Raw genomic sequence first — 25,023 nt, 5'->3', positions numbered from 1 at the left:
CCGTCCAGGACAAGCAGTCGACTTGATTGGCACCAGATCCACAAACTTTCACACCCTTCACCACCAACGCACAGTAGCAGCAGTGTGTACCCTCTACAAGCTGCACTGCAGGAATTCACCAAGGCTCCTAAGACAGCATCTCCCAAATCCACAACCACTACTATTTAGAAGGACAAGGGTAGCAGAAAGATGGGAACACCACCACCTGGAAGTTCCCCTCCAAGTCACTCACCATCCTGACTTGGAAAAATATCACCGTTCCTTCAGTGTTGCTGGATCAAAATCATGGAATTCCCTTCCTAACAGCACTGTGGGAGTACCTACGCCACATGGACTACAGCAGTTCAAGAAGGCAGCTCACCACTACCTTCTCAAGGGCAACTAGGGATAGGCAATAAATGCTGGCCCAGCCAGCGAAACCCACATCCTGTGAATGAATTTAAAAAATGAAAAGCAAGAAAAAATAAATGTTAGGATACTGAGAAGTGTAGATTGGATAGGCTGAGGGGAGATTTAATTCAAATGCAGAAAATAATGAGGGGTCTAGACAGAGTGATAGGAAGGCCCTGTTCCCATTGGTTGAGGAATCCATAAAAAGGAGGCATTGATTTTGGGGAAGAGGTAGGAGGTTTACAAGGGATTCGAGGGGGATTTTATAGAGAGAGATTGGACTGTAGGTCCACAGATCCCCAAAGGTAGCAGTGCAGGTAGATAAGGTGGTCAGGAAGGTGTATGTGGGATACTTGCCTTTATTTTCCCAAGCATGAAATATAAGAGCAGGGAGGTGAAGCTGGAACTGGATAAAACCTTGGGTGTGCCACAGCTGGAATACTGTGTGCAGTTCTGCTCACTGTGCTGGAGGACAGATGTGATCGCGCTAGAGAGATTTCTGAGATTGGAAACTGGAGGGTTTTAGGTCTGGGGAAAGATTGGATAGGCTGAGGGGAGATTTAATTCAAATGTAGAAAATAATGAGGGGTCTAGACAGAGTGATAGGAAGGCCCTGTTCCCATTGGTTGAGGAATCCATAAAAAGGAGGCATTGATTTTGGGGAAGAGGTAGGAGGTTTACAAGGGATTCGAGGGGGATTTTTTTTTTACCCAGAGGGTGGTGAGGGTCTGGAACTAGCTGCCTGAAAGGGTGGGAGAGGCAGAAACCCTCATCACAATTAATAAGTAGTTGGACATGCTTGAAGTGCTGTAACCTATCAGCCTATGGACCTAAGAGCTGGAAAATGAGATTAGGCTGGGTGGCTACTTGTTGGCCAGCACTGACACGATGGACTGAATGGCTTCCTTCTGTACTGTAAATTTATTTGATTCTGTAACTTCAACCCTAATCTTAACTGTAATCCTAATCTAACCTACACTAATTTTAGCCCTAATTGTTCCACCGAGAGTTATCCCACTTGTGTCAGAATTTTCTGGATGATGCATTTGGTGTTTGATCCTATATTCTTTTTAAGCCAATCTGTTTTTGTTCAAACTGGACCAGTGTTATTGGTCCCAGTACATCTTGTTCTGTTTGTCTCAGCAGTTTTCGAGAACAAGGATAAAATTGTGATAGTCATGGAGTGTGCAAGCAAAGGCGAGTTATACAATTACATCAGTGAGAGACACAAGTTAAGTGAAAGGGAGACCAGAATGTTCTTCAGGCAGATTGTAGCTGCAGTTCACTGCTGTCACAAGGTAAGAGATTGTAACTGCAGTCATAAGGACCATAGGAGCTAGAGAAGTCTGTTCGATCACTCAATGACCTAACTCCATATACCAACCCTTGTCCTTTAATGCACTTGGTTAACAAAAATCTTAATAACCTGATTTTTAAAATTAACAATTGATCAGGATCAACTATTACTTGTGGAAGAGAGTTCCAATCTCCTGTCATCCGTTTGCACAAACAGGTTTTTCTCAACTTCCCTCATGGAAGGTCCGGTTCTAATGTTTAAACTCTGCCTTTCTATGGTTTGCAAATGAGAATTCATAATTACTTGAAAAACTTGCAAGGCTACAGGGAAAGGGTGGGAGAGTGGGACTAGCCGAGTTGTTCTTGCAGAGAGCCAGCACGGATAGGATGGGCCAAATGGACTCCTCCTGTGCTGTAACCACTCTATGATTCTATGTCTCCGAGGTTCTAGATTCCCTCTATTTAGCCCAGCAGTTCCCTCAATATCTTGAAAACTTTGATCAAGTCACCACTTACCCTTCTGAATTTCAAAGAACAGAACCTTCTTTTGTGTAATATCTCCATGTAATTTAACCCTCGAAGTCCAGGTAACATTCTAGTAAATCAACATTTTCCTTTCTATGGTGTCGTGTCCAGATATTAAGGTGTGGTTTAACCAGGGCTTTGAATAGCTGAGAAGTGACGGCTATCCACTTTGTGTTCTATCCTTCTAAATACAAAGGCCTGCATTATGTTATTATTTATACCTGTCCAAGCCATTTTAATGATCTACATAGATGACCTCCACTGTTTCTAGCTTTTTATCATTCTGAAACCACCCTGTTCTACCCTTTCTAGGTCCAAAGTGAATGACATCACATCTGCTAACATTGAAATCTATTTGCCATAGTTTTGTCTATTCACTTAATCTATCAATGCCTGTTGTAATTTTATGCTTCCCTTCCATCTACACTGCCAGCAATGCTGCCTATCTTTGTGTCATCAGCAATCGTTGATGAGTGACTCTCTAAGATGGACAAAGAAGAGTATGAGAAGAGACTGGCAGTTAACATAAAAGGGAACCTAAAGACCTCACCTAATAAAGGAAGGGGTGGGGTCGATTAGGAACGAAAATAAAGACCTATGCCTGGAGGCAGAGAGCTTGGCCGAGGTACTAAATGAATCCGTCTTTACCAACAAGAAGATGCTGCCAAACTAATAGTAAAAGAGGGATACTTAAGATGCTGGATGAGCTAAAATTGATAAAGCGGGGATAATAGAAAGGTTGACTGTACTTAAAGTTGATGAGTCACCAGGAGCGGATCAGATGCATCGGACTTTATTGAGAGAAGCGAGGGTGGACACTGGGGAAGCACTGACCATAATCCTCCATCCTCCCTAGATACAGAGATGGTTCCAGAGAACTGGAGAATTGTAAATGGTTACACCATTGTTCAAAAAGAATGTAAGGATAAACCCAGCAACTACAGGCCAGTCAGTTTAACCTTGCTGATGGGAAAGCTTTAGATAATCAGGACTACATAATCAGTCACTTAGACAAATAAATTAATTTCCTTAAATAATCTTAATAAAAAATTAATTAAGGAAAGCCAGCACAAATTTGTTAAGGCCATATCATAGTTAACTAATTTGATTGAATTTTTTGATTGAGTTAGCAGAGATCACTTCTCCCAGTCAGCTTCACACTTCTCCTGACTGTTTCACACTGTTCCTGGTATTTTTTTAAATTCATTCATGGAATGTGGGCTTCGCTGGCTAGGCCAACATTTATTGCCCATGCCTAATTGTCCTTGAGAAGGTGGTGAGCTGCATTCTTGAACCGCTGCAGCCCATGTGGTGTAGATACACCCACAGTGCTGTTAGGGAGGGAGTTCCAGGATCTTGACCCGGCGACAGTGAAGGAGCAGCAATATATTTCCAAGTCAGCATGGTGAGTGGCTTGGAGGGGCACTTCCAGGTGGTGGTGTTCCCATGTATCTACTGCCCTTGTCCTTCTAGATGGTAGTAGTCATGGGTTTGGAAGGAGCCTTGGTGAGTTCCTGTAGATGATACACCATGGAGCCTTGGTGAGATCCTGTAGATGTTGCACCACTGTGCATCGGTGGTGGAGGGAGTGAATATTTGTGGATGGGGTGCCAATCAGGCAGGCTGCTTCATTCTGGATGGTGTTGAGCTTTTTGGATATTGTTGGAGCTGCGCTCATCCAGGCAAGAGGAGAGTATTCCATCACACTCCCTACTTGTGCCTTGTAGATGGTGGACAGGCTTTGGGGAGTCAGGAGGTGAGTTACTCAGCACAGGATTCTGGGTCTTTGACCTGCTCTTGTGGCCACAGTGTTTATATGATTGGCCCACTTCTGTTTCTGGGTAATGGTAACCCCCAGGATGTTGATAGTGGGGAATTCAGCAATAGTAATGCTATTGAACGTCAAGGGGTGATAGAATTTCTCTTGTTGGAGATGATCATTGCCTAGCATGAATGTTATCTGCCACTTGTCAGCCCAAGCCAGAATGTTGTCTAGATCTTGCTGCATATGGGCATATGCGTTCAGAGTAAGGGAGAGAGTAATAAAGTCTAAGTCAGGGTTACTGTGCATGATTGTGAGTGCATGGAGTGTAGTAAATAAGATTTGGGAGTTACAGGCATATATTGCCATGTAGAAATATGATGTTGTGTCTATAACAGAAACCTCGATCAAAAAAGGGCAGGACTGGGTGTTAAATATTCCTGGATACAATGCGTTCAGGAAAGATAGGAAAGGAAGGAAAGTGGGGAGGGGTGGTGGTATCAATTAAGGAGTGCATTGCAGTAATGCGGAAAAAGGATGTCCCAGAGGGGTCAAGGACAAGCAGCATTTCACTTGCACTTCCCTCAGTTTAGTCTATTACATTTGTTGCTGCCAATGCGGTTTCCTCTACATTGGAGAGACCAAATGCAGACTGGGTGACCACTTTGCAGAACACCTTCGGTCTGTCCGCAAGCATGACCTAGACCTCCCTGTCTCTTGCCCGATCTCATGCCCGCATGTCTGTCCTTGGCCTGCTGCATTGTTCCAGTGAAGCTCAACGCAAACTGGAGGAACAACACCTCATGTTCCAATTGGGCACTTTACAGCCTTCCAGACTGAATATTGAGTTCAACAATTTTAGATCATGAACTCTCTCCTCCATCCCCACCCCCTTTCCAATCCCACCCCCTCGTTTTTCCAATAATTTATATAGATTTTTCTTTTCCCACCTATTTCCATTATTTTTAAATATATTTCCATCCATTGTTTTATTTCTACCTTTTAGCCTATTTCAATTCCTTCACCCCACCCCAACTAGGGCTATCTGTACCTTGCTTGTCCTGCTTTCTACCTCTTTGTCCTTTTGTCTATGACATCTTTTGGTTATCTCTACCTATCACTGGCCCTCTATCCAGCTCTACCTGTCCCACCTCCCCACCTTAAACAAGTTTATATTTCACCTCTTTTCTAGTTTTACTTAGTTCTGTTGAAGAGTCATACGGACTCAAAACTTTAACTGTGTTCCTCTCCGCAGATGCTGCCAGAACTGCTGAGTTTTTCCAGATACTTTTGTTTTTGTTTTGGATTTCCAGCATCCACAGTTTTTTGCATTTGTCTTATTGTTTAATTAACTGCCACTTCTCTTCAAGGAATGCCTACCTTGAAGAAGTATTGCTCTTCTCTCTGACAGTATTTTCATATCTCTCTTTTGCCTTGTTCACCTTTGTTGCTTTCCATTTCTCTCCTGGTGTTTGACAAGGTGTTTACTAACACCCGCTTTCACAGCCATATTTCCTTCCTCAGTGACTGTCTCCGTCTCCGACTTACCCCACGTGGATTTCAACTAAAGTTCCATCCCTCATATTTTGAACCCACCCAGGATTACAGGTATCTCTGGGACATACAACGCTCCTCAGACTGCTGTTCTCGTCACATTCTGAGATCCACACCCAGTGCCATGCACCGCCATATGAACACACTCAACCTCTCCCTCCAGCAGCACCGCCACACCCTTTAGTAACACTGCACTCCGTACTCACTGAACACTGATATATTGTAACTCTGCATTGCGATCTCACTGAACACTGACATTTTGTAACACTGCATTGCATTCTCACTGAACACAGAGATATAGTAACATTGAATTGCAATTATGCTGACATAAATTTACACTGCATTGCGATCTCTCTGAACACTGATATATAGTATAACTACACTGCGATTACACTGAACACTGATATATAGTAACACCACGCTACGATCTCACGGAACACTGATATACAATAATACTACACTGCGATCTCACTGAAAACTGATATATAGTAACAACGCAATGCGCACTCACTGAACACTGATATATATTAATACCACACTGCGATCTCTCTGAACACTGATATATAGTAACATTACACTGCGATCTCACTGAACACTGATATATATTAACACCACACTACATTCTCACTGAACACTGATATATAGTAATACTACACTGTGATCTCTCTGAACACAAATATACAGGAACACCACAATGCGCACTCACTGAACACTGATATATATAAATACCACACTGAGATCTTTCTGTACACTGATATATAGTAACATCACACTACGATCTCAATGAAAACTTATATATAGTAATACTGCACTGTGATCTCTATGAACACTGTTATATAGTAACACTTCACTGAGATCTGACTGAACAGTGATATATTGTAACACTGCATTGCGATCTCACTGAACACTGATATATAGTAATACTGCAATGTGATCTCTATGAACACTGTTATATAGTAACACTTCACTGAGATCTCAGTGAACACTGATATAGTAACACTATGCTGCAATCTCACTGAACACTGATATATAGTAACAATACACTGCACGCTCACTGTATTCTGATATATTGTAACACTGCATTGTGTTCTTACTGAACACTGAAATATAGTAACACTAGACTACGATCTCAGTGAACACTGATATATAGTCAAACTATGCTGCCATCACACTGAATACTGATGTATAGTAACACTACACTGTGCACTCGCTTAACACTGATATCTCATAACACCACACTACGATCTCACTGAACACTGATTTATAGTAATACTGCAATGTGATCTCTCTGAACACTGTTATATAGTAACACTTCACTGCGATCTCAGTGAACACTGATATTTGGTCAAACTATGCTGCCGTCACACTGAACACTGATTTATTGTAACACCACACTACGATCTCACTGAACACTGATATATAGTAATACTGCAATATGATCTCTCTGAACACTGTTATATAGTAACACTTCACTGCGATCTCAGTGAACACTGATATATAGTCAAACTATGCTGCCATCACACTGAATACTGATGTATAGTAACACTACACTGTGCACTCGCTTAACACTGATATCTCATAACACCACACTACGATCTCACTGAACACTGATTTATAGTAATACTGCAATGTGATCTCTCTGAACACTGTTATATAGTAACACTTCACTGCGATCTCAGTGAACACTGATATATGGTCAAACTATGCTGCCGTCACACTGAACACTGATTTATAGTAACACCACACTACGATCTCACTGAACACTGATATATAGTAATACTGCAATATGATCTCTCTGAACACTGTTATATAGTAACACTTCACTGCGATCTCAGTGAACACTGATATATAGTCAAACTATGCTGCCATCACACTGAACACTGATGGAAAGTAACACTACACTCTGCACTCACTTAACACTGACATATTGTAACACTGCATTGCGCTTTCACTGAACACTGATATATTGTAACACCCACAATGCGCACTCACTGAACACTGATATATGTTAATATTAAACAGCGATATCTCTGAACACTGATATATAGTAACATTACACTGCAATCTCATTGAACACTGATATATATTAACACCACACTATGATCTCATTCAACAATGATATATTGTAATACTGCTTTGCAATCTCACTGAACACTGATATTTTGTAACACTGCATTGCGATCTCACTGACCACTGATATATTGTAACAATGCATTGCGATCTCACTGAACACTGATATATTGTAATACTGCATTGCGATCTCACTGAACACAGATATATAGTAACACTGCATTGCAATTATGCTGAACACTGATATATAGTAACACTGCATTGTGATCTCTCTGTACACTGATATATAGTAACACCACACTACGATCTCACGGAACACTGATATATAATAACACTACACTGCAATTACACTGAACACTGATATATAGTAACACCACACTACGATCTCACTGAACACTGAAAAATATTAATACTGCACTGTGATCTCCCTGAACAGTGTTAAGTAGTAACACTTCACTGCGATCTCACTGAACACTGATATATATTGTAAACACTGCATTGCGATATCACTGATCACAGATATATAGTAACTCTGCATTGCAATTATGCTTAAAACTCATATATAGTAACACTTCACTGAGATCTCACTGAACACTGATATATTGTAACACTGCATTGCGATCTTACTGACCACTGATATATTGTAACAATGCATTGCGATCTCACTGAACACCGATATATTGTAACAATGCATTGCGATCTCGCTGAACACTGATATATCTTAACGCAACACTGTGACCCAGTGAACCCTGATGTATACTGATTTATAGTAACACCACACTACGATCTCACTGAACACTGATATATAGTAATACTGCAATGTGATCTCTATGAACACTGTTATATAGTAACACTTCACTGAGATCTCAGTGAACACTGATATAGTAACGCTATGCTGCAATCCCACTGAACACTGATATATAGTAACAATACACTGCACGCTCACTGTATTCTGATATATTGTAACACTGCATTGTGTTCTTACTGAACATTGAAATATAGTAACGCTAGACTGCGATCTCAGTGAACACTGATATATAGTCAAACTATGCTGCCATCACACTGAATACTGATGTATAGTAACACTACACTGTGCACTCACTTAACACTGATATCTCGTAACACTGCATTGCGATTACACTGAACACTGATTTATAGTAACACCACACTACGATCTCACTGAACACTGATATATAGTAATACTGCAATGTGATCTCTCTGAACACTGTTATATAGTAACACTTCACTGCGATCTCAGTGAACTCTGATATATAGTCAAACTATGCTGCCATCACACTGAACACTGATTTATAGTAACACCACACTACGATCTCACTGAACACTGATATATAGTAATACTGCAATGTGATCTCTCTGAACACTGTTATATAGTAACACTTCACTGCAATCTCAGTGAACACTGATATATAGTCAAACTATGCTGCCATCACACTGAACACTGATGGAAAATAACACGACACTCTGCACTCACTTAACACTGACATATTGTAACACTGCATTGCGCTTTCACTGAACACTGATATATGTTAATATTAAACAGCGATCTCTCTGAACACTGATATATAGTAACATTACACTGCAATCTCACTGAACACTGATACATATTAACACCACACTATGATCTCAGTCAACAATGATATATTGTAATACTGCATTGCAATCTCACTGAACACTGATATATTGTAACACTGCATTGCAATCTCACTGACCACTGATATATTGTAACAATGCATTGTGATCTCACTGAACACTGATATATTGTAATACTGCATTGCGATCTCACTGACCACTGATATATTGTAAAAATGCATTGCGATCTCACTGAACACTGATATATTGTAACACTGCATTGCGATCTCGCTGAACACTGATATATCTTAACGCAACACTGCGATCCTAGTGAACACTGATGTATATGGATTTATAGTAACACCGCACTACGATCTCACTGAACACTGATATATAGTAATACTGCAATGTGATCTCTATGAACACTGTTATATAGTAACACTTCACTGAGATCTCAGTGAACACTGATATAGTAACACTATACTGCAATCTCACTGAACACTGATATATAGTAAAAATACACTGCACGCTCACTGTATTCTGATATATTGTAACATTGCATTTTGTTCTTACTGAACACTGAAATATAGTAACACTAGACTACGATCTCAGTGAACACTGATATATAGTCAAACTATGCTGCCATCACACTGAATACTGATGTATAGTAACACTACACTGTGCACTCACTTAACACTGATTTATAGTAACACCACACTACGATCTCACTGAACACTGATTTATAGTAATACTGCAATATGATCTCTCTGAACACTGTTATATAGTAACACTTCACTGCGATCTCAGTGAACACATATATATTCAAACTATGCTGCCGTCACACTGAACACTGATTTATAGTAACACCACACTACGATCTCACTGAACACTGATATATAGTAATACAGCAATGTGATCTCTCTGAACACTGTTATATAGTAACGCTTCACTGCGATCTCAGTGAACACTGATATATAGTCAAACTATGCTGCCATCACACTGAACACTGATGGAAAGTAACACTACACTCTGCACTCACTTAACACTGACATATTGTAACACTGCATTGTGCTTTCACTGAACACTGATATATTGTAACACCCACAATGCGCACTCACTGAACATTGATATATGTTAATATTAAACAGCGATATCTCTGAACACTGATATATATTAACATTACACTGCAATCTCACTGAACACTGATATATATTAACACCACACTATGATCTCATTCAACAATGATATATTGTAATACTGCATTGCAATCTCACTGAACACTGATATATTGTAACACTGCATTGCGATCTCACTGACCACTGATATATTGTAACAATGCATTGCGATCTCACTGAACACTGATATATTGTAATACTGCATTGCGATCTCACTGAACACAGATATATAGTAACACTGCATTGCAATTATGCTGAACACTGATATATAGTAACACTGCATTGTGATCTCTCTGTACACTGATATATAGTAACACCACACTACGATCTCACGGAACACTGATATATAATAACACTACACTGCAATTACACTGAACACTGATATATAGTAACACCACACTACGATCTCACTGAACACTGAAAAATATTAATACTGCACTGTGATCTCCCTGAACAGTGTTATGTAGTAACACTTCACTGCGATCTCAGTGGACACTGATATATAGTAACATTATGCTGCAATCTCACTGAACACTGATATATATTGTAAACAATGCATTGCGATATCACTGATCACAGATATATAGTAACTCTGCATTGCAGTTATGCTTAAAACTCATATATAGTAACACTTCACTGAGATCTCACTGAACACTGATATATTGTAACACTGCATTGCGATCTCACTGACCACTGATATATTGTAACAATGCATTGCGATCTCACTGAACACTGATATATTGTAACAATGCATTGCGATCTCGCTGAACACTGATATATCTTAACGCAACACTGTGATCCCAGTGAACACTGATGTAAACGGATTTATAGTAACACCACACTACGATCTCACTGAACACTGATATATAGTAATACTGCAATGTGATCTCTATGAACACTGTTATATAGTAACACTTCACTGAGATCTCAGTGAACACTGATATAGTAACACTATGCTGCAATCTCACTGAACACTGATATATAGTAACAATACACTGCACGCTCACTGTATTCTGATATATTGTAACACTGCATTGTGTTCTTACTGAACACTGAAATATAGTAACGCTAGACTGCGATCTCAGTGAACACTGATATATAGTCAAACTATGCTGCCATCACACTGAATACTGATGTATAGTAACACTACACTGTGCACTCACTTAACACTGATATCTCATAACACTGCATTGTGATTACACTGAACACTGATTTATAGTAACACCACACTACGATCTCACTGAACACTAATATATAGTAATACTGCAATGTGATCTCTATGAACACTGTTATATAGTAACACTTCACTGAGATCTCAGTGAACACTGATATAGCAACACTATGCTGCACACTCACTGAACACTGATATACAGTAACAATACCCTGAATGCTCACTGAACACTGACATATAGTAACACTGCATTGCGATCTCACTGAACACTGATATATGGTAACACCACAGTACTTTCTCATGAACACTGTATCTACTAATACTACACTGTATTGCGATCTCACTGGACACATATACATAGTAACGCTACACTGCAATCTCAGTGAACACTGATATATAGTAACACTATGCTGCAATCTCACTGAACACTGATATATAGTAACAGTACACTGCGCACTCTCTACACTGATATATAGGAGCACCACAATGCGCACTCACTGAACACTGATATATAGTAATACTACACTGCAATATCTCTGAACACTGATATATAGTTACATTACATTGCGATCACACTGAGCACTGATATATAATAACACTACACTGCAATTACACTGAACACTGATATATAGCAATACCACACTACGATCTCACTGAACACTGATATATAGTAATACTGCAATGTGATCTCCATGAACACTGTTATATAGTAACACTTCACTGCAATCTCAGTGAACACTGATATATAGTCAAACTATGCTGCCATCACACTGAACACTGATGGAAAATAACACGACACTCTGCACTCACTGAACACTGATATATTGTAACACTGCATTGCGCTTTCACTGAACACTGATATATGTTAATATTAAACAGCGATCTCTCTGAACACTGATATATAGTAACATTACACTGCAATCTCACTGAACACTGATACATATTAACACCACACTATGATCTCAGTCAACAATGATATATTGTAATACTGCATTGCAATCTCACTGAACACTGATATATTATAACACTGCATTGCGATCTCACTGACCACTGATATGTTGTAACAATGCATTGTGATCTCACTGAACACTGATATAGTACACTATGCTGCAATCTCATTGAACACTGATATATAGTAACAATACATTGCACGCATACTGAACTCTGATATATTGTAACACTGCACTGCGTTCTTACTGAACACCGATATATAGTAACACTACACTGCAATCTCAGTGGACACTGATATATAGTCACACTATGCTGCCATCACACTGAAAACTGATGTATAGTAACACTACACTGCATGCTCACTGAACACTTATATATTGTAACACTGCATTGAGATCTCACTGACCACTGATATATAGTAACACTGCATTGCGTACTCACAGAACACTGATATATTGTAACACTGTATTGCGATCTCACTGAACACTGATATATTTTCGCACTGCATTGCGATCTCACTGAACACAGAGATATAGTAACACTGCATTGCAATTATGCTGAACACTGACATATAGTCACACTGCATTGCGATCTCTCTGGACACTGAAATATAGTAACACTACACTGCGAATACATTGAACATTGAAGCAGTAACACTGCATTGCGAATACGCTGAACACTGATATACAGTAACACCCACAAGGCGCACTCACTGCACACTGATATATTGTAACACTGCATCGCTATCTCACTGAACACTGATATATGGTAACACTGCACTGCTTACTCATTGAATGCTGATATATTGTAACACTGCATTGCTATCTCACTGAACACTGATATATTGTAACACTGCATTGTGCTCTCACTGAGCACTGAAAAGTTGTAACACCACACTGTGATCTCACGGAACACTGATATATAACACTACACTGCGATCTCTCTGAACACAGATATATAGTAACACCACACTATGTTCTCACTGAACACTGATATATACTAACACTTCACTGCGATCTCAGTGAACACTGATATATAGTAAAACTATGCTGCAATCTCTCTGAACAATGATATATAGTAACAATACACTGCCCGCTCTCTGAACACTGATATATTGTAACACTGCATTGCGATCTCGCCGAACACTGATATATAGTAATACTGCAATGTGATCTCTATGAACACTGTTATATAGTAACACTTCACTGAGATCTCAGTGAACACTGATATAGTAACAGTATGCTGCAATCTCACTGAACACTGATATATAGTAACAATACACTGCACGCTCACTGTATTCTGACATATTGTAACACTGCATTGTGTTCGTACTGAACACTGATGTATAGTAACAATACACTGCACGCTCACTGTATTCTGATATATTGTAACACTGCATTTTGTTCTTACTGAACACTGAAATATAGTAACGCTAGACTGAGATCTCAGTGAACACTGATATATAGTCAAACTATGCTGCCATTACACTGAATACTGATGTATAGTAACACTACACTGTGCACTCACTTAACACTGATATCTCATAACACTGCATTGCAATTACACTGAACACTGATTTATAGTAACACCACACTATGATCTCACTGAACACTGATATGTAGTAATACTGCAATATGATCTCTCTGAACACTGTTATATAGTAACAATTCACTGCGATCTCAGTGAACACTGATATATAGTCAAACTATGCTGCCATCACACTGAACACTGATTTATAGTAACACCACACTACGATCTCACTGAACACTGATATATAGTAATACTGCAATGTGATCTCTCTGAACACTGTTATATAGTAACACTTCACTGCGATCTCAGTGAACACTGATATATAGTCAAACTATGCTGCCATCACACTGAACACTGATGGAAAGTAACACTACACTCTGCACTCACTTAACACTGACATATTGTAACACTGCATTGCGCTTTCACTGAACACTGATATATTGTAACACCCACAATGCGCACTCACTGAACACTGACATATGTTAATATTAAACAGCGATCTCTCTGAACATTGATATATAGTAACATTACACTGCAATCTCACTGAACACTGATATATATTAACACCACACTATGATCTCATTCAACAATGATATATTGTAATACTGCATTGCAATCTCACTGAACACTGATGTATTGTAACAATGCATTGTGATCTCACTGACCACTGATATATTGTAATACTGCATTGCGATCTCACTGAACACAGATATATAGTAACACTGCATTGCAATTATGCTGAACACTGATATATAGTAACACTGCATTGTGATCTCTCTGTACACTGATATATAGTAACACCACACTACGATCTCATGGAACACTGATATATAATAACACTACACTGCAATTAAACTGAACACTGATATATAGTAACACCACACTACGATCTCACTGAACACTGAAAAATATTCATACTGCACTGTGGTCTCCCTGAACAGTGTTATGTAGTAACACTTCACTGTGATCTCAGTGGACAATGATATATAGTAACACTATGCTGCAATCTCACTGAACACTGATATATATTGTAACAGTACACTGCGCACTCACAGAATGCTGATATATAGTAACACCACAATGTGCCCTCACTGAACACTGATATATAGTAATACTACACTGCGATCTCTCTGAACACTGTTATGTAGTAACACCACAATGCGGTCTCAGTCAACACTGATATATAGGAACACTATGCTGCAATCTCACTGAACACTGATATATTGTAACACTGCATTGTGATCTCACAGAACACTGATATATAGTAACACTGCACTGTGATTACATTGAACATTGATATATAGTAACACTACACTGTGATCTCAGTGAGCACTAAGAAATAGTAACACTATGCTGCAAATTCACTGAACACTGATATATATTAACACTGCACTGCGCCCTCACCGAACACTGATATATTGTAACACTGCATTGCGATCGCCCTAAACACTGATATATAGTAACACTGCATTGCGATCTCTTTGTACACTGATATATAATAACACTGACTTGCGATCTCTCTGTACACTGATACATAGTAACACCACACTACGATCTCACATATCACTGATATATAGTAATACTGCACTGTGATCTCTCTGAACAATATTATATACTAACACTTCACTGCGATCTCAGTGAACACTGATTTATAGTAACACTATGCTGCAACGTCACTGAACACTGATATATAGTAACAATACATTGCACGCTCATTGAACTCTGATATATTGTAACACTGCATTGTGATCTCACTGAACACAGATATATAGTAACACTGTATTGCAATTACATTGAACACTGATATATAGTAACAATGCACTCCAATCTCCCCGAACACTAATAGATAGTAACACGATGCTGCAATTACGCTGAACGCTGATGTATAGTAACACTACAGTGCACTCACTTAACACTGATATATTGTAACACTGCATTGCTATTTCAGTGAACACTGATATATTGTAACACTGCATCGCGATCTCACTCAACACTGGTTTTTTGTAAGACTGCATTGCGATTATGCAGAACACTGATATATAGTAACACCCACAATGCACACTCACTGAACAGTGATATATGTTAATACTAAACTGCGATCTCTCTGAACACTGATATATAGTAACATTACACCGCAATCTCACTGAACACTGGTATATTAACACTACACTATGATCTCATTGAACAATGATATATACTAACACTACACTGCATTTACACTGAACACTGATATATTATAACACTGCATTGCGATCTCACTGAACACTGATATATTGTAGCACTGCATTGTGATCTCACTGAACACAGATATATAGTAACACTGTATTGCAATTACACTGAACACTGATATAAAGTAACAATGCACTCCGATCTCCCCGAACACTAATAGATAGTAACACGATGCTGCAATTACGCTGAACACTGACATATAGTAACACCACACTACGATCTCACTGAACGCAGATATACAGTAACATCACACTATGATCTCACTGAACTCTGATTTATGATAACACTACACTGCAATTACACTGAACACTGATATATAGTAACACCACACTATGTTCTCACTGAACACTGATATATAGTAATGCTACACTGCGATCTCACTGAACTCTTAAATAGTAACAATACACTGCACACCCACTAACTAGACTGCAATCTCAGTGAACACTGATATATAGTCACACTATGCTGCCATCACACTGAATACTGATGTATAGTAACACTACACTGTGCACTCACTTAACACTGATATCTCATAACACTTGCGATTACACTGAACACTGATTTATAGTAACACCACACTACGATCTCACTGAACACTGATATATAGTAATACTGCAATGTGATCTCTCTGAACACTGTTATACAGTAACACTTCACTGCGATCTCAGTGAACACTGATATATAGTCAAACTATGCTGCCATCACACTGAACACTGATGGAAAGTAACACTACACTCTGCACTCACTTAACACTGATATATGGTAATACTGCACTGCAATCTCACTCAACAGTGATTTTTTGTAACACTGCATTGTGATTAGGCTGAACACTGATATATAGTGACACCCACAATGCGCACTCACAGAACACTGATATATGTTAATATTAAACTGCGATCTCTCTGAACACTGATATAAAGTAACATTACACCGCAATCTCACTGAACACTGACATATATTAACACCACACTATGATCTCATTGAACAATGATATATACTAACACTACACTGCGATTACACTGAACACTGATATACAGTAACACCACACTATGTTCTCATTGAACACTGATATATAGTAACACTTCACTGCGATCTCAATGAACGCTGATATATAGTAACACTATGCTGCAATGTCACTGAACAATGATATATGGTAACAATACAATGCACGCTCTCTGAACACTGATATATTGTAACACTGCATTGCGATCTCACTGAACACTGAAATATAGTAACAGTACACTGCACACTCACTGAACGCTGATATATAGTAACACCACAATGTGCACTCACTGAACACTGATATATATTAATACTACACTGCGATCTCTCTGAACACTGATATATAGTTGCATTACACTCCGATCACACTAAACACTGTTTTCTATGAACAACACACTACGATCTCACTGAACACTGATATATAATAACACTACACTGCAATTACACTGAACACTGATATATAGTAACAATGCAATCAAATCTCCCCGAACACTAATAGATAATAACACGATGCTGCAATTACGCTGAATAGTAACACCACACTAAGCTCTCACTGAACACAGATATATAGTAACACCACACTACGATCTCACTGAACACTGATTTATAATAACACTACACTGCGATTACACTGAACACTGATGTACAGTAACACCACACTATGTTCTCATTGAACACTGATATATAGTAATACTACACTACAATCTCACTGAACTCCTAAATAGTAACACTAAACTGCACACCCACTGAACACCGATATATTGTAACACTGCATTGCGATCTCACTGAAAACTGATATATTGTAACATTGCATTGCAATCTCACTGAACACAGAGATAGAGTAACACTGAATTGCAATTATGCTGAACGCTGACATATAGTTACACTGCATTGCAATCTCTCTGAACACTGATATATAGTAATAATACACTGCGATTACACTGAACACTGATATATAGTAACACCACGCTACGATCTCATGGAACACTGATATATAATAATACTATACTGCGATCTCACTGAAAACTGATATATAGTAACAACGCAATGCGCACTCACTAAACACTGATATATATTAATATCACACAGCGATCTCACTGAACACTGATATATATTAACACCACACTACGTTCTCACTGAACACTGATATATAGAAATGCTACACTGTGATCTCTCTGAACACTAATATATAGGAACACCACAATGCGCACTCACTGAACACTGATATATATTAATACTACACTGTGATCTTTCTGTACACTGACATATAGTAACACCACACTACAATCTCAATGAAAACTGATATATAGTAATACTGCACTGTGATCTCTCTGAACACTGTTATAGAGCAACACTTCACTGCGATCTCAGTGAATACTGATATATAGTCACACTATGTTGCCATCACACTGAATACTGATGTATAGTAACACTACACTGTGCACTCACTTAACACTGATATCTCATAACACTGCATTGCGATTACACTGAACACTGATTTATAGCAACACCACACTACGATCTCACTGAACACTGATATATAGTAATACTGCAATGTGATCTCTCTGAACACTGTTATAGAGCAATACTTCACTGCGATCTCAGTGAACACTGATATATAGTCACACTATGCTGCCATCACACTGAATACTGATGTATAGTAACACTACACTGTGCACTCACTTAACACTGATATCTCATAACACTGCATTGCGATTACACTGAACACTGATTTATAGCAACACCACACTACGATCTCACTGAACACTGATATATAGTAATACTGCAATGTGATCTCTCTGAACACTGTTATAGAGCAACACTTCACTGCGATCTCAGTGAACACTGATATATAGTCAAACTATGCTGCCATCATCCTGAGCACTGATGGAAAGTAACACTACACTGTGCACTCACTTAAGACTGATATATTGTAACACTGCATTGCGCTTTCACTTAACACTGATATATTGTAACACTGCAGTGCGATCTCACTCAACCAGATTTTTTGTAACACTGCATTACGATTACGCTGAACACTGATATAAAGTAACACCCACAATGCGCACTCACTGAACACTGATATATGTTAATATTAAACTGAGATCTCTCTGAACACTGATATATAGTAACACCACACTATGATCTCATTGAACAATGATATATACTAACACTACACTGCGATTACACTGAACACTGATATATAGTCACAATGCACTTCGATCTCACTGAACACTGATATATACTAAGACCATGCTGCAATTACACTGAACACTGAAATATAGTAACACTGTACTGCACACGCACTGAACACTAACATATTGTAATACTGCATTGCGATCTCACTGAACACTGATATGTTGTAACACTGCATTGCGATCTCACTGAACACTGATACTTTGTAACATTCTATTGCGATCTCACTGAACACTGATATATTGTAATACTGCATTGCGATCTCACTGAACACAGATATATAGTAACACTGCATTGCAATTATGCTGAACACTGATATATACTAATATTACAATGCGATTACTCTGAACATTGTTATATAGTAACACCACGCTGCAATTACGCTGAACACTGATATATAGTAACAGCACACTAAGATCTCACTGAACACTGAAATATAGTAACACTGCATGCGACCTCTCTGAACACTGAAATATAGTAATATTACAATGCGAATACACTGAACACTGATTTATAGTAACACCACACTGCAATTACGCTGAACACTGATATATAGTAACACCATACTACGATCTCACTGAACACTTATATATAGTAACACCACAGTACTTTCTCACTGAACATGTTTCTAGTAACACTACACTGCGATCTCAATGAACACTGATATATAGTAACACTGCATTGCGTTCTCATTGAACACTGATATATAGTTACACTGCATTGCGATCTCTCTGAACACTGATATATAGTAATAATACACTGCGATTACACTGAACACGGATTTATAGTAACACCACACTACGTTCTCACTGAACACTGATATATGGTAATACTGCACTGCGATCTCTCTGAACATTGCTGTATTGTAACACTTCACTGCGATCTCAGTGAACACTGATATATAGTAACAATACACTGCACGCTCACTGAACACTGATATATAGTAACACTGCATTGCGATCTCACTGAACACTGATATATAGTAACACCACAGTATTTTCTCACTGAACACTGTATCTAGTACTACTACACTGCATTGCGATCTCACTGGACACGTATACATAGTAACGCTACACTGCGATCTCAGTGAACACTGATATATAGTAACACTATGCTGCAATCTCACTGAACACTGATATATAGTAACACTACACTACGATCTCACTGAACAGTTATATATAGTAACACCACAGTACTTTCTCACTGAACACTGTATCTAGTAATACTACACTGCAATCTCTCTGAACACTTATATAGTAACACTACACTGCGATCTCACTGAACACTGAAATATAGTAATACTGCATTGCGATCTCACTGAACACTGATATATAGTAACACAACAGTACTTTCTCACTGAACACTGTATCTAGTAATACTACACTGCAATCTCTCTGAACACTTATATGGTAACACTACACTGCAATCTCCATGAACACTGATATATAGTAACACTGCATTGCGTTCTCACTGAACACTGATATATTGTAACATTGCATTGCAATCTCAATAAAGACAGAGATATAGTAACACTGCATTACAATTATGCTGAACACTGATATATAGTTACACTGCATTGCGATCTCTCTGAACAATGATATATAGTAATAATACACTGCGATTACACTGCACACTGATTTATAGTAACACCACACTACGTTCTCACTGAACACTGATATATAGTAATACTGCACTGCGATCTCTCTGAACATTGCTGTATTGTAACACTTCACTGCGATCTCAGTGAACACTGATATATAGTAACAATACACTACACGCTCACTGAACTCTGATATATAGTAACACTGCATTGCGATCTCACTGAACACTGATATATAGTAACACCACAGTACTTTCTCACTGAACACTGTATCTAGTACTACTACACTGCATTGCGATCTCACTGGACTCATATATATAGTAACGCTACACTGTAATCTCAGTGAACGTTGATATATAGTAACACTACGCTGCAATCTCACTGAACACTGATATATAGTAACACTACACTGCGCACTCACTGAACACTGATATATAGTAGCACCGCAATGCGCACTCACTGAACACTGATATATGTTAATACTACACTGCGATATCTCTGAACACTGATATATAGTAACATTACAATGCGATCACACTGAAACTGATATATATTAACACCACACTATGATCTCACTGAACACTGATATATAATAACACTACACTGCGATTACACTGAACACTGATATATAGGAACAATGCACTCCAATCTCCCTGAACACTGATATATAGTAACACCATGCTGCAATTACACTGAACACTGACATATAGTAACACCACACTACGATCTCACTGAACACTGATATATAGTAACACTATGCTGCAATCTCAATGAGCACTGAAATATTGTAACACTGCAATGCGATCTCACTGAGCACTGATATATTGTAACACTGCAATGCGATCTCACTGAACACTGATATATATACTAATACTACACTGTGATCTCTCTGAACACTGATATATCGTAACATTACACTGCCATCTCACTGAACACTGATATATATTAACACCACAATACGTTCTCACTGAACACTGATATATAGTACTACTACACTGCGATCTCTCTGAACACTGTTATGCAGTAACAATATACTGCCGTCTCAGTCCACACTGATATATAGTAACCCTATGCTGCAATCTAACTGAACACTGATATATTGTAACACTGCATTGCGATCTTCCAGAACACTGATATATAGTAACACTACACTGTGATCTCAGTGAGCACTGATATATAGTAACACAATGCTGCAAACTCACTGAACACTGATATATAGTAACACTGCACTGCGCACTCACTGAACACTGATATATTATAACACTGCATTGCGATCTCACTGAACACTGATATATTGTAACACTGCATTGCGATCTCACTGAACACTGATATATTGTAACACTGTATTGCGATCTCACTGAACACCGATATATTGTAATACTGCATTGCGATCTCACTGAGCACAGATATATAGTAAGACTGCATTGCAATTATGCTGAACACTGATATATAGTAACACTACACTGCAATTACACTGAACACTGATATATAGTAACACCACACTACGATCTCACTGAACACTGAAAAATATTAATACTGCACTGTGATCTCTCTGAACACTGTTATATAGTAACACTTCACTGCGATCTCAGTGGACACTGATATATAGTAACATTATGCTGCAATCTCGCTGAACACTGATATATATTGTAACACTGCATTGCGATATCACTGATCGCAGATATGTAGTAACACTGCATTGCAATTATGCTGAACACTGATATATAGTAATACTGCACTGCGATTACACTGAACACTGATATATAGTAACACCACACAACGTTCTCACTGAACATTGATATATAGTAATCATACACTGCAATCACTCTGAACATTTATATAGCAACCCTACACTGCGATCTCACTGAACACTGATATATAGTAACACTGCACTGCACGCTCACTGAACACTGATATATTGTAACACTGCATTGCGATATCACTGAATGCTGCAATGTATTACCGGGTTAGGGCCAGAGGCTGGAGAATTAACCAGTGTATTGCTGGGTTAGGGCCAGAAGCTGGAGAATTTACCAGTGTGTTGCCAGGTTAGTGTCAGAGAATAAGAAAAATGTCCTTCTCTTCTTATGGAATAGATATTCGCTGATGAAACATTTGACATTTTTAATTTATTGGCAGTCAATTGTTTTTAATTCTCAGTCAGTTTATTTAAGGGTCTTTTAATTATAATTTTGGAATTCTTTGTAATTACATTTTAAGTATTGCTGGAAAGCCTGTCTAGTCAATGTAACACCAACCATGCGAATGGAACAGGTAATGGTTTACTGTGACTCATTCAGTTAGTCCAAACAATTTGATAAAGAAATGGATTGTGTAGACTAGTAGAGAGAGGTAGTGAGGATTCCTACTTCTACCCTGCTGCACCAGATTGAGCAAGAAACTGAACAACAGGGGTAAATGGGAAGGAATCTTGGAGCTTTCAACAGTGAAAATACTGTTAGAAGTTGTCACAATCACGACGATGCTACTGAATTATCCTTGAGATTTGATTTGAGAAAGGTATTACAGCATCTTCCGTGTGAGGGATTTATGGAAGTATCTTTCCTTTTGTCAGTTTTTATAATAAACGTGCATAAACTATGTTCCCAAAGCTCTAGATTGAAAAACTGTACATGAAGAATGTAACATCAGACTCAGGTGGACAGATGCCAGATGAACCACAATACAGAGTTTGTGGGAGATAGGTCAGTAATGACTAGACACACAGGTCAATAGCTCAATCTCAAAGCACCATTGCAATGCAAACAACAAGCCAGGAGCTCCGTTGGTTATATGTGTGCTTAATACTGCAGGATTTTCAATCTAAAAATGTTTGTGAGCTTGTGTATCTGTGGAAGCTGTCACAATCTGTTATATGTAGCTGCATGGTGTATGTAATTATGTGTTTCTCTCCCTACCTATCAAAGGTAGACAGCTGGGCCCTTGGTGTGCTGCTCTACACTCTGGTTTATGGGACTATGCCATTTGATGGTTGCAACCACAGAAACCTCGTCAGGCAGATTAGCAGTAGGGATTACCATGAACCCACTCCACCATCAGGTATGGGGGTCTTGATGTGAAGATGCTATTAAAATTATATTGCTAAGTCTAATGCCAATTGTGGAACCATTTAGAATCCATAATTTGAGTTAAAGTGTTTCTGAGGAGGTGACTGGATGGATAATCAGAATGCAATATTGGTGACCATGGATTTTCAGAGAGTGACTGAAAGGTGTACCACCAAACCATTTTGAAAAACGCAAGTGTAATGAGTGGACAGAGTGCAGGAAACAGAGTCAGGGTAAACAGGTGTCAGAAATGGCAGGGGGTGGCGGGTTGGGACTGGTCAGAAATAGTCTCTCGGGGGAGTACAGGGATGGCTTTAGCCCTTAAATGTGCTCCCTTTTTCTATTATATATATTTATCAAAATAAAAGAGAGAAAGAAATTGCATTTATGTAGCTCCTTCCATACCTTCAGGATTCCTAAAGTGCTAGGAATGGAAAATTATATTTATGAGAAGAGACTTGAGATACTGATGGTAATGTCAAGGGACGATAGTTAGATGCTCTCTTGTTGGAGATGGTCATTGCCTGGCACTTGTGTGGCACAATGTTACTTGCCACTTGTCAGGCCAAACTTTGTCCAGCCTTACCACATGTGGCCACGGATGACTTCAGTATGTGGGGAGTTGCAAATGGTGCTGAACATTGTGCATTCATCCCCACTTCTGACCTTATGATGGAAGGAAGGTCATTTATGTAGCAGCTGAAGATAGTTGGATCTCAGACACTACTCTGAGGAACTCCTGCAGCAATGTCCTGGGGCTGAGATCAACACCCCATCAATGTTTTTTTTGATGTTTGCGGTCTATTCGTTTATGTAGATGAGCCCTTTAATTTTTTTACACGGCCACGCACACATGTAGCTTAAAGGCGACTTGTGTCCAGTCTAAGTGGGAACTTCTGGGGGAGCTGAGAGGC

General features: G+C 38.7%; 1 protein-coding gene across 1 annotated transcript in view; it reads left to right on the top strand.

The window, feature by feature from the left end:
* Positions 1-25,023, top strand: part of LOC121286088 (NUAK family SNF1-like kinase 1) — a 38,649-nt gene that overhangs the window by 10,851 nt on the left and 2,775 nt on the right. Inside the window, exons 3-6 of the mRNA XM_041203083.1 lie at positions 1,537-1,688; positions 2,192-2,250; positions 4,081-4,102; positions 23,882-24,101. Coding sequence (XP_041059017.1) covers positions 1,537-1,688; positions 2,192-2,250; positions 4,081-4,102; positions 23,882-24,101 — 453 coding nt within the window. The remainder of the gene's footprint in view (positions 1-1,536; positions 1,689-2,191; positions 2,251-4,080; positions 4,103-23,881; positions 24,102-25,023) is intronic.

The sequence above is a fragment of the Carcharodon carcharias genome, chromosome 13, assembly GCF_017639515.1.
Source record: "Carcharodon carcharias isolate sCarCar2 chromosome 13, sCarCar2.pri, whole genome shotgun sequence".
In the NCBI taxonomy this organism is placed as follows: domain Eukaryota; kingdom Metazoa; phylum Chordata; class Chondrichthyes; order Lamniformes; family Lamnidae; genus Carcharodon; species Carcharodon carcharias.
Note: the sequence above shows the minus strand (reverse complement) of the source record. Positions and strands in the feature narration are given on the sequence as shown.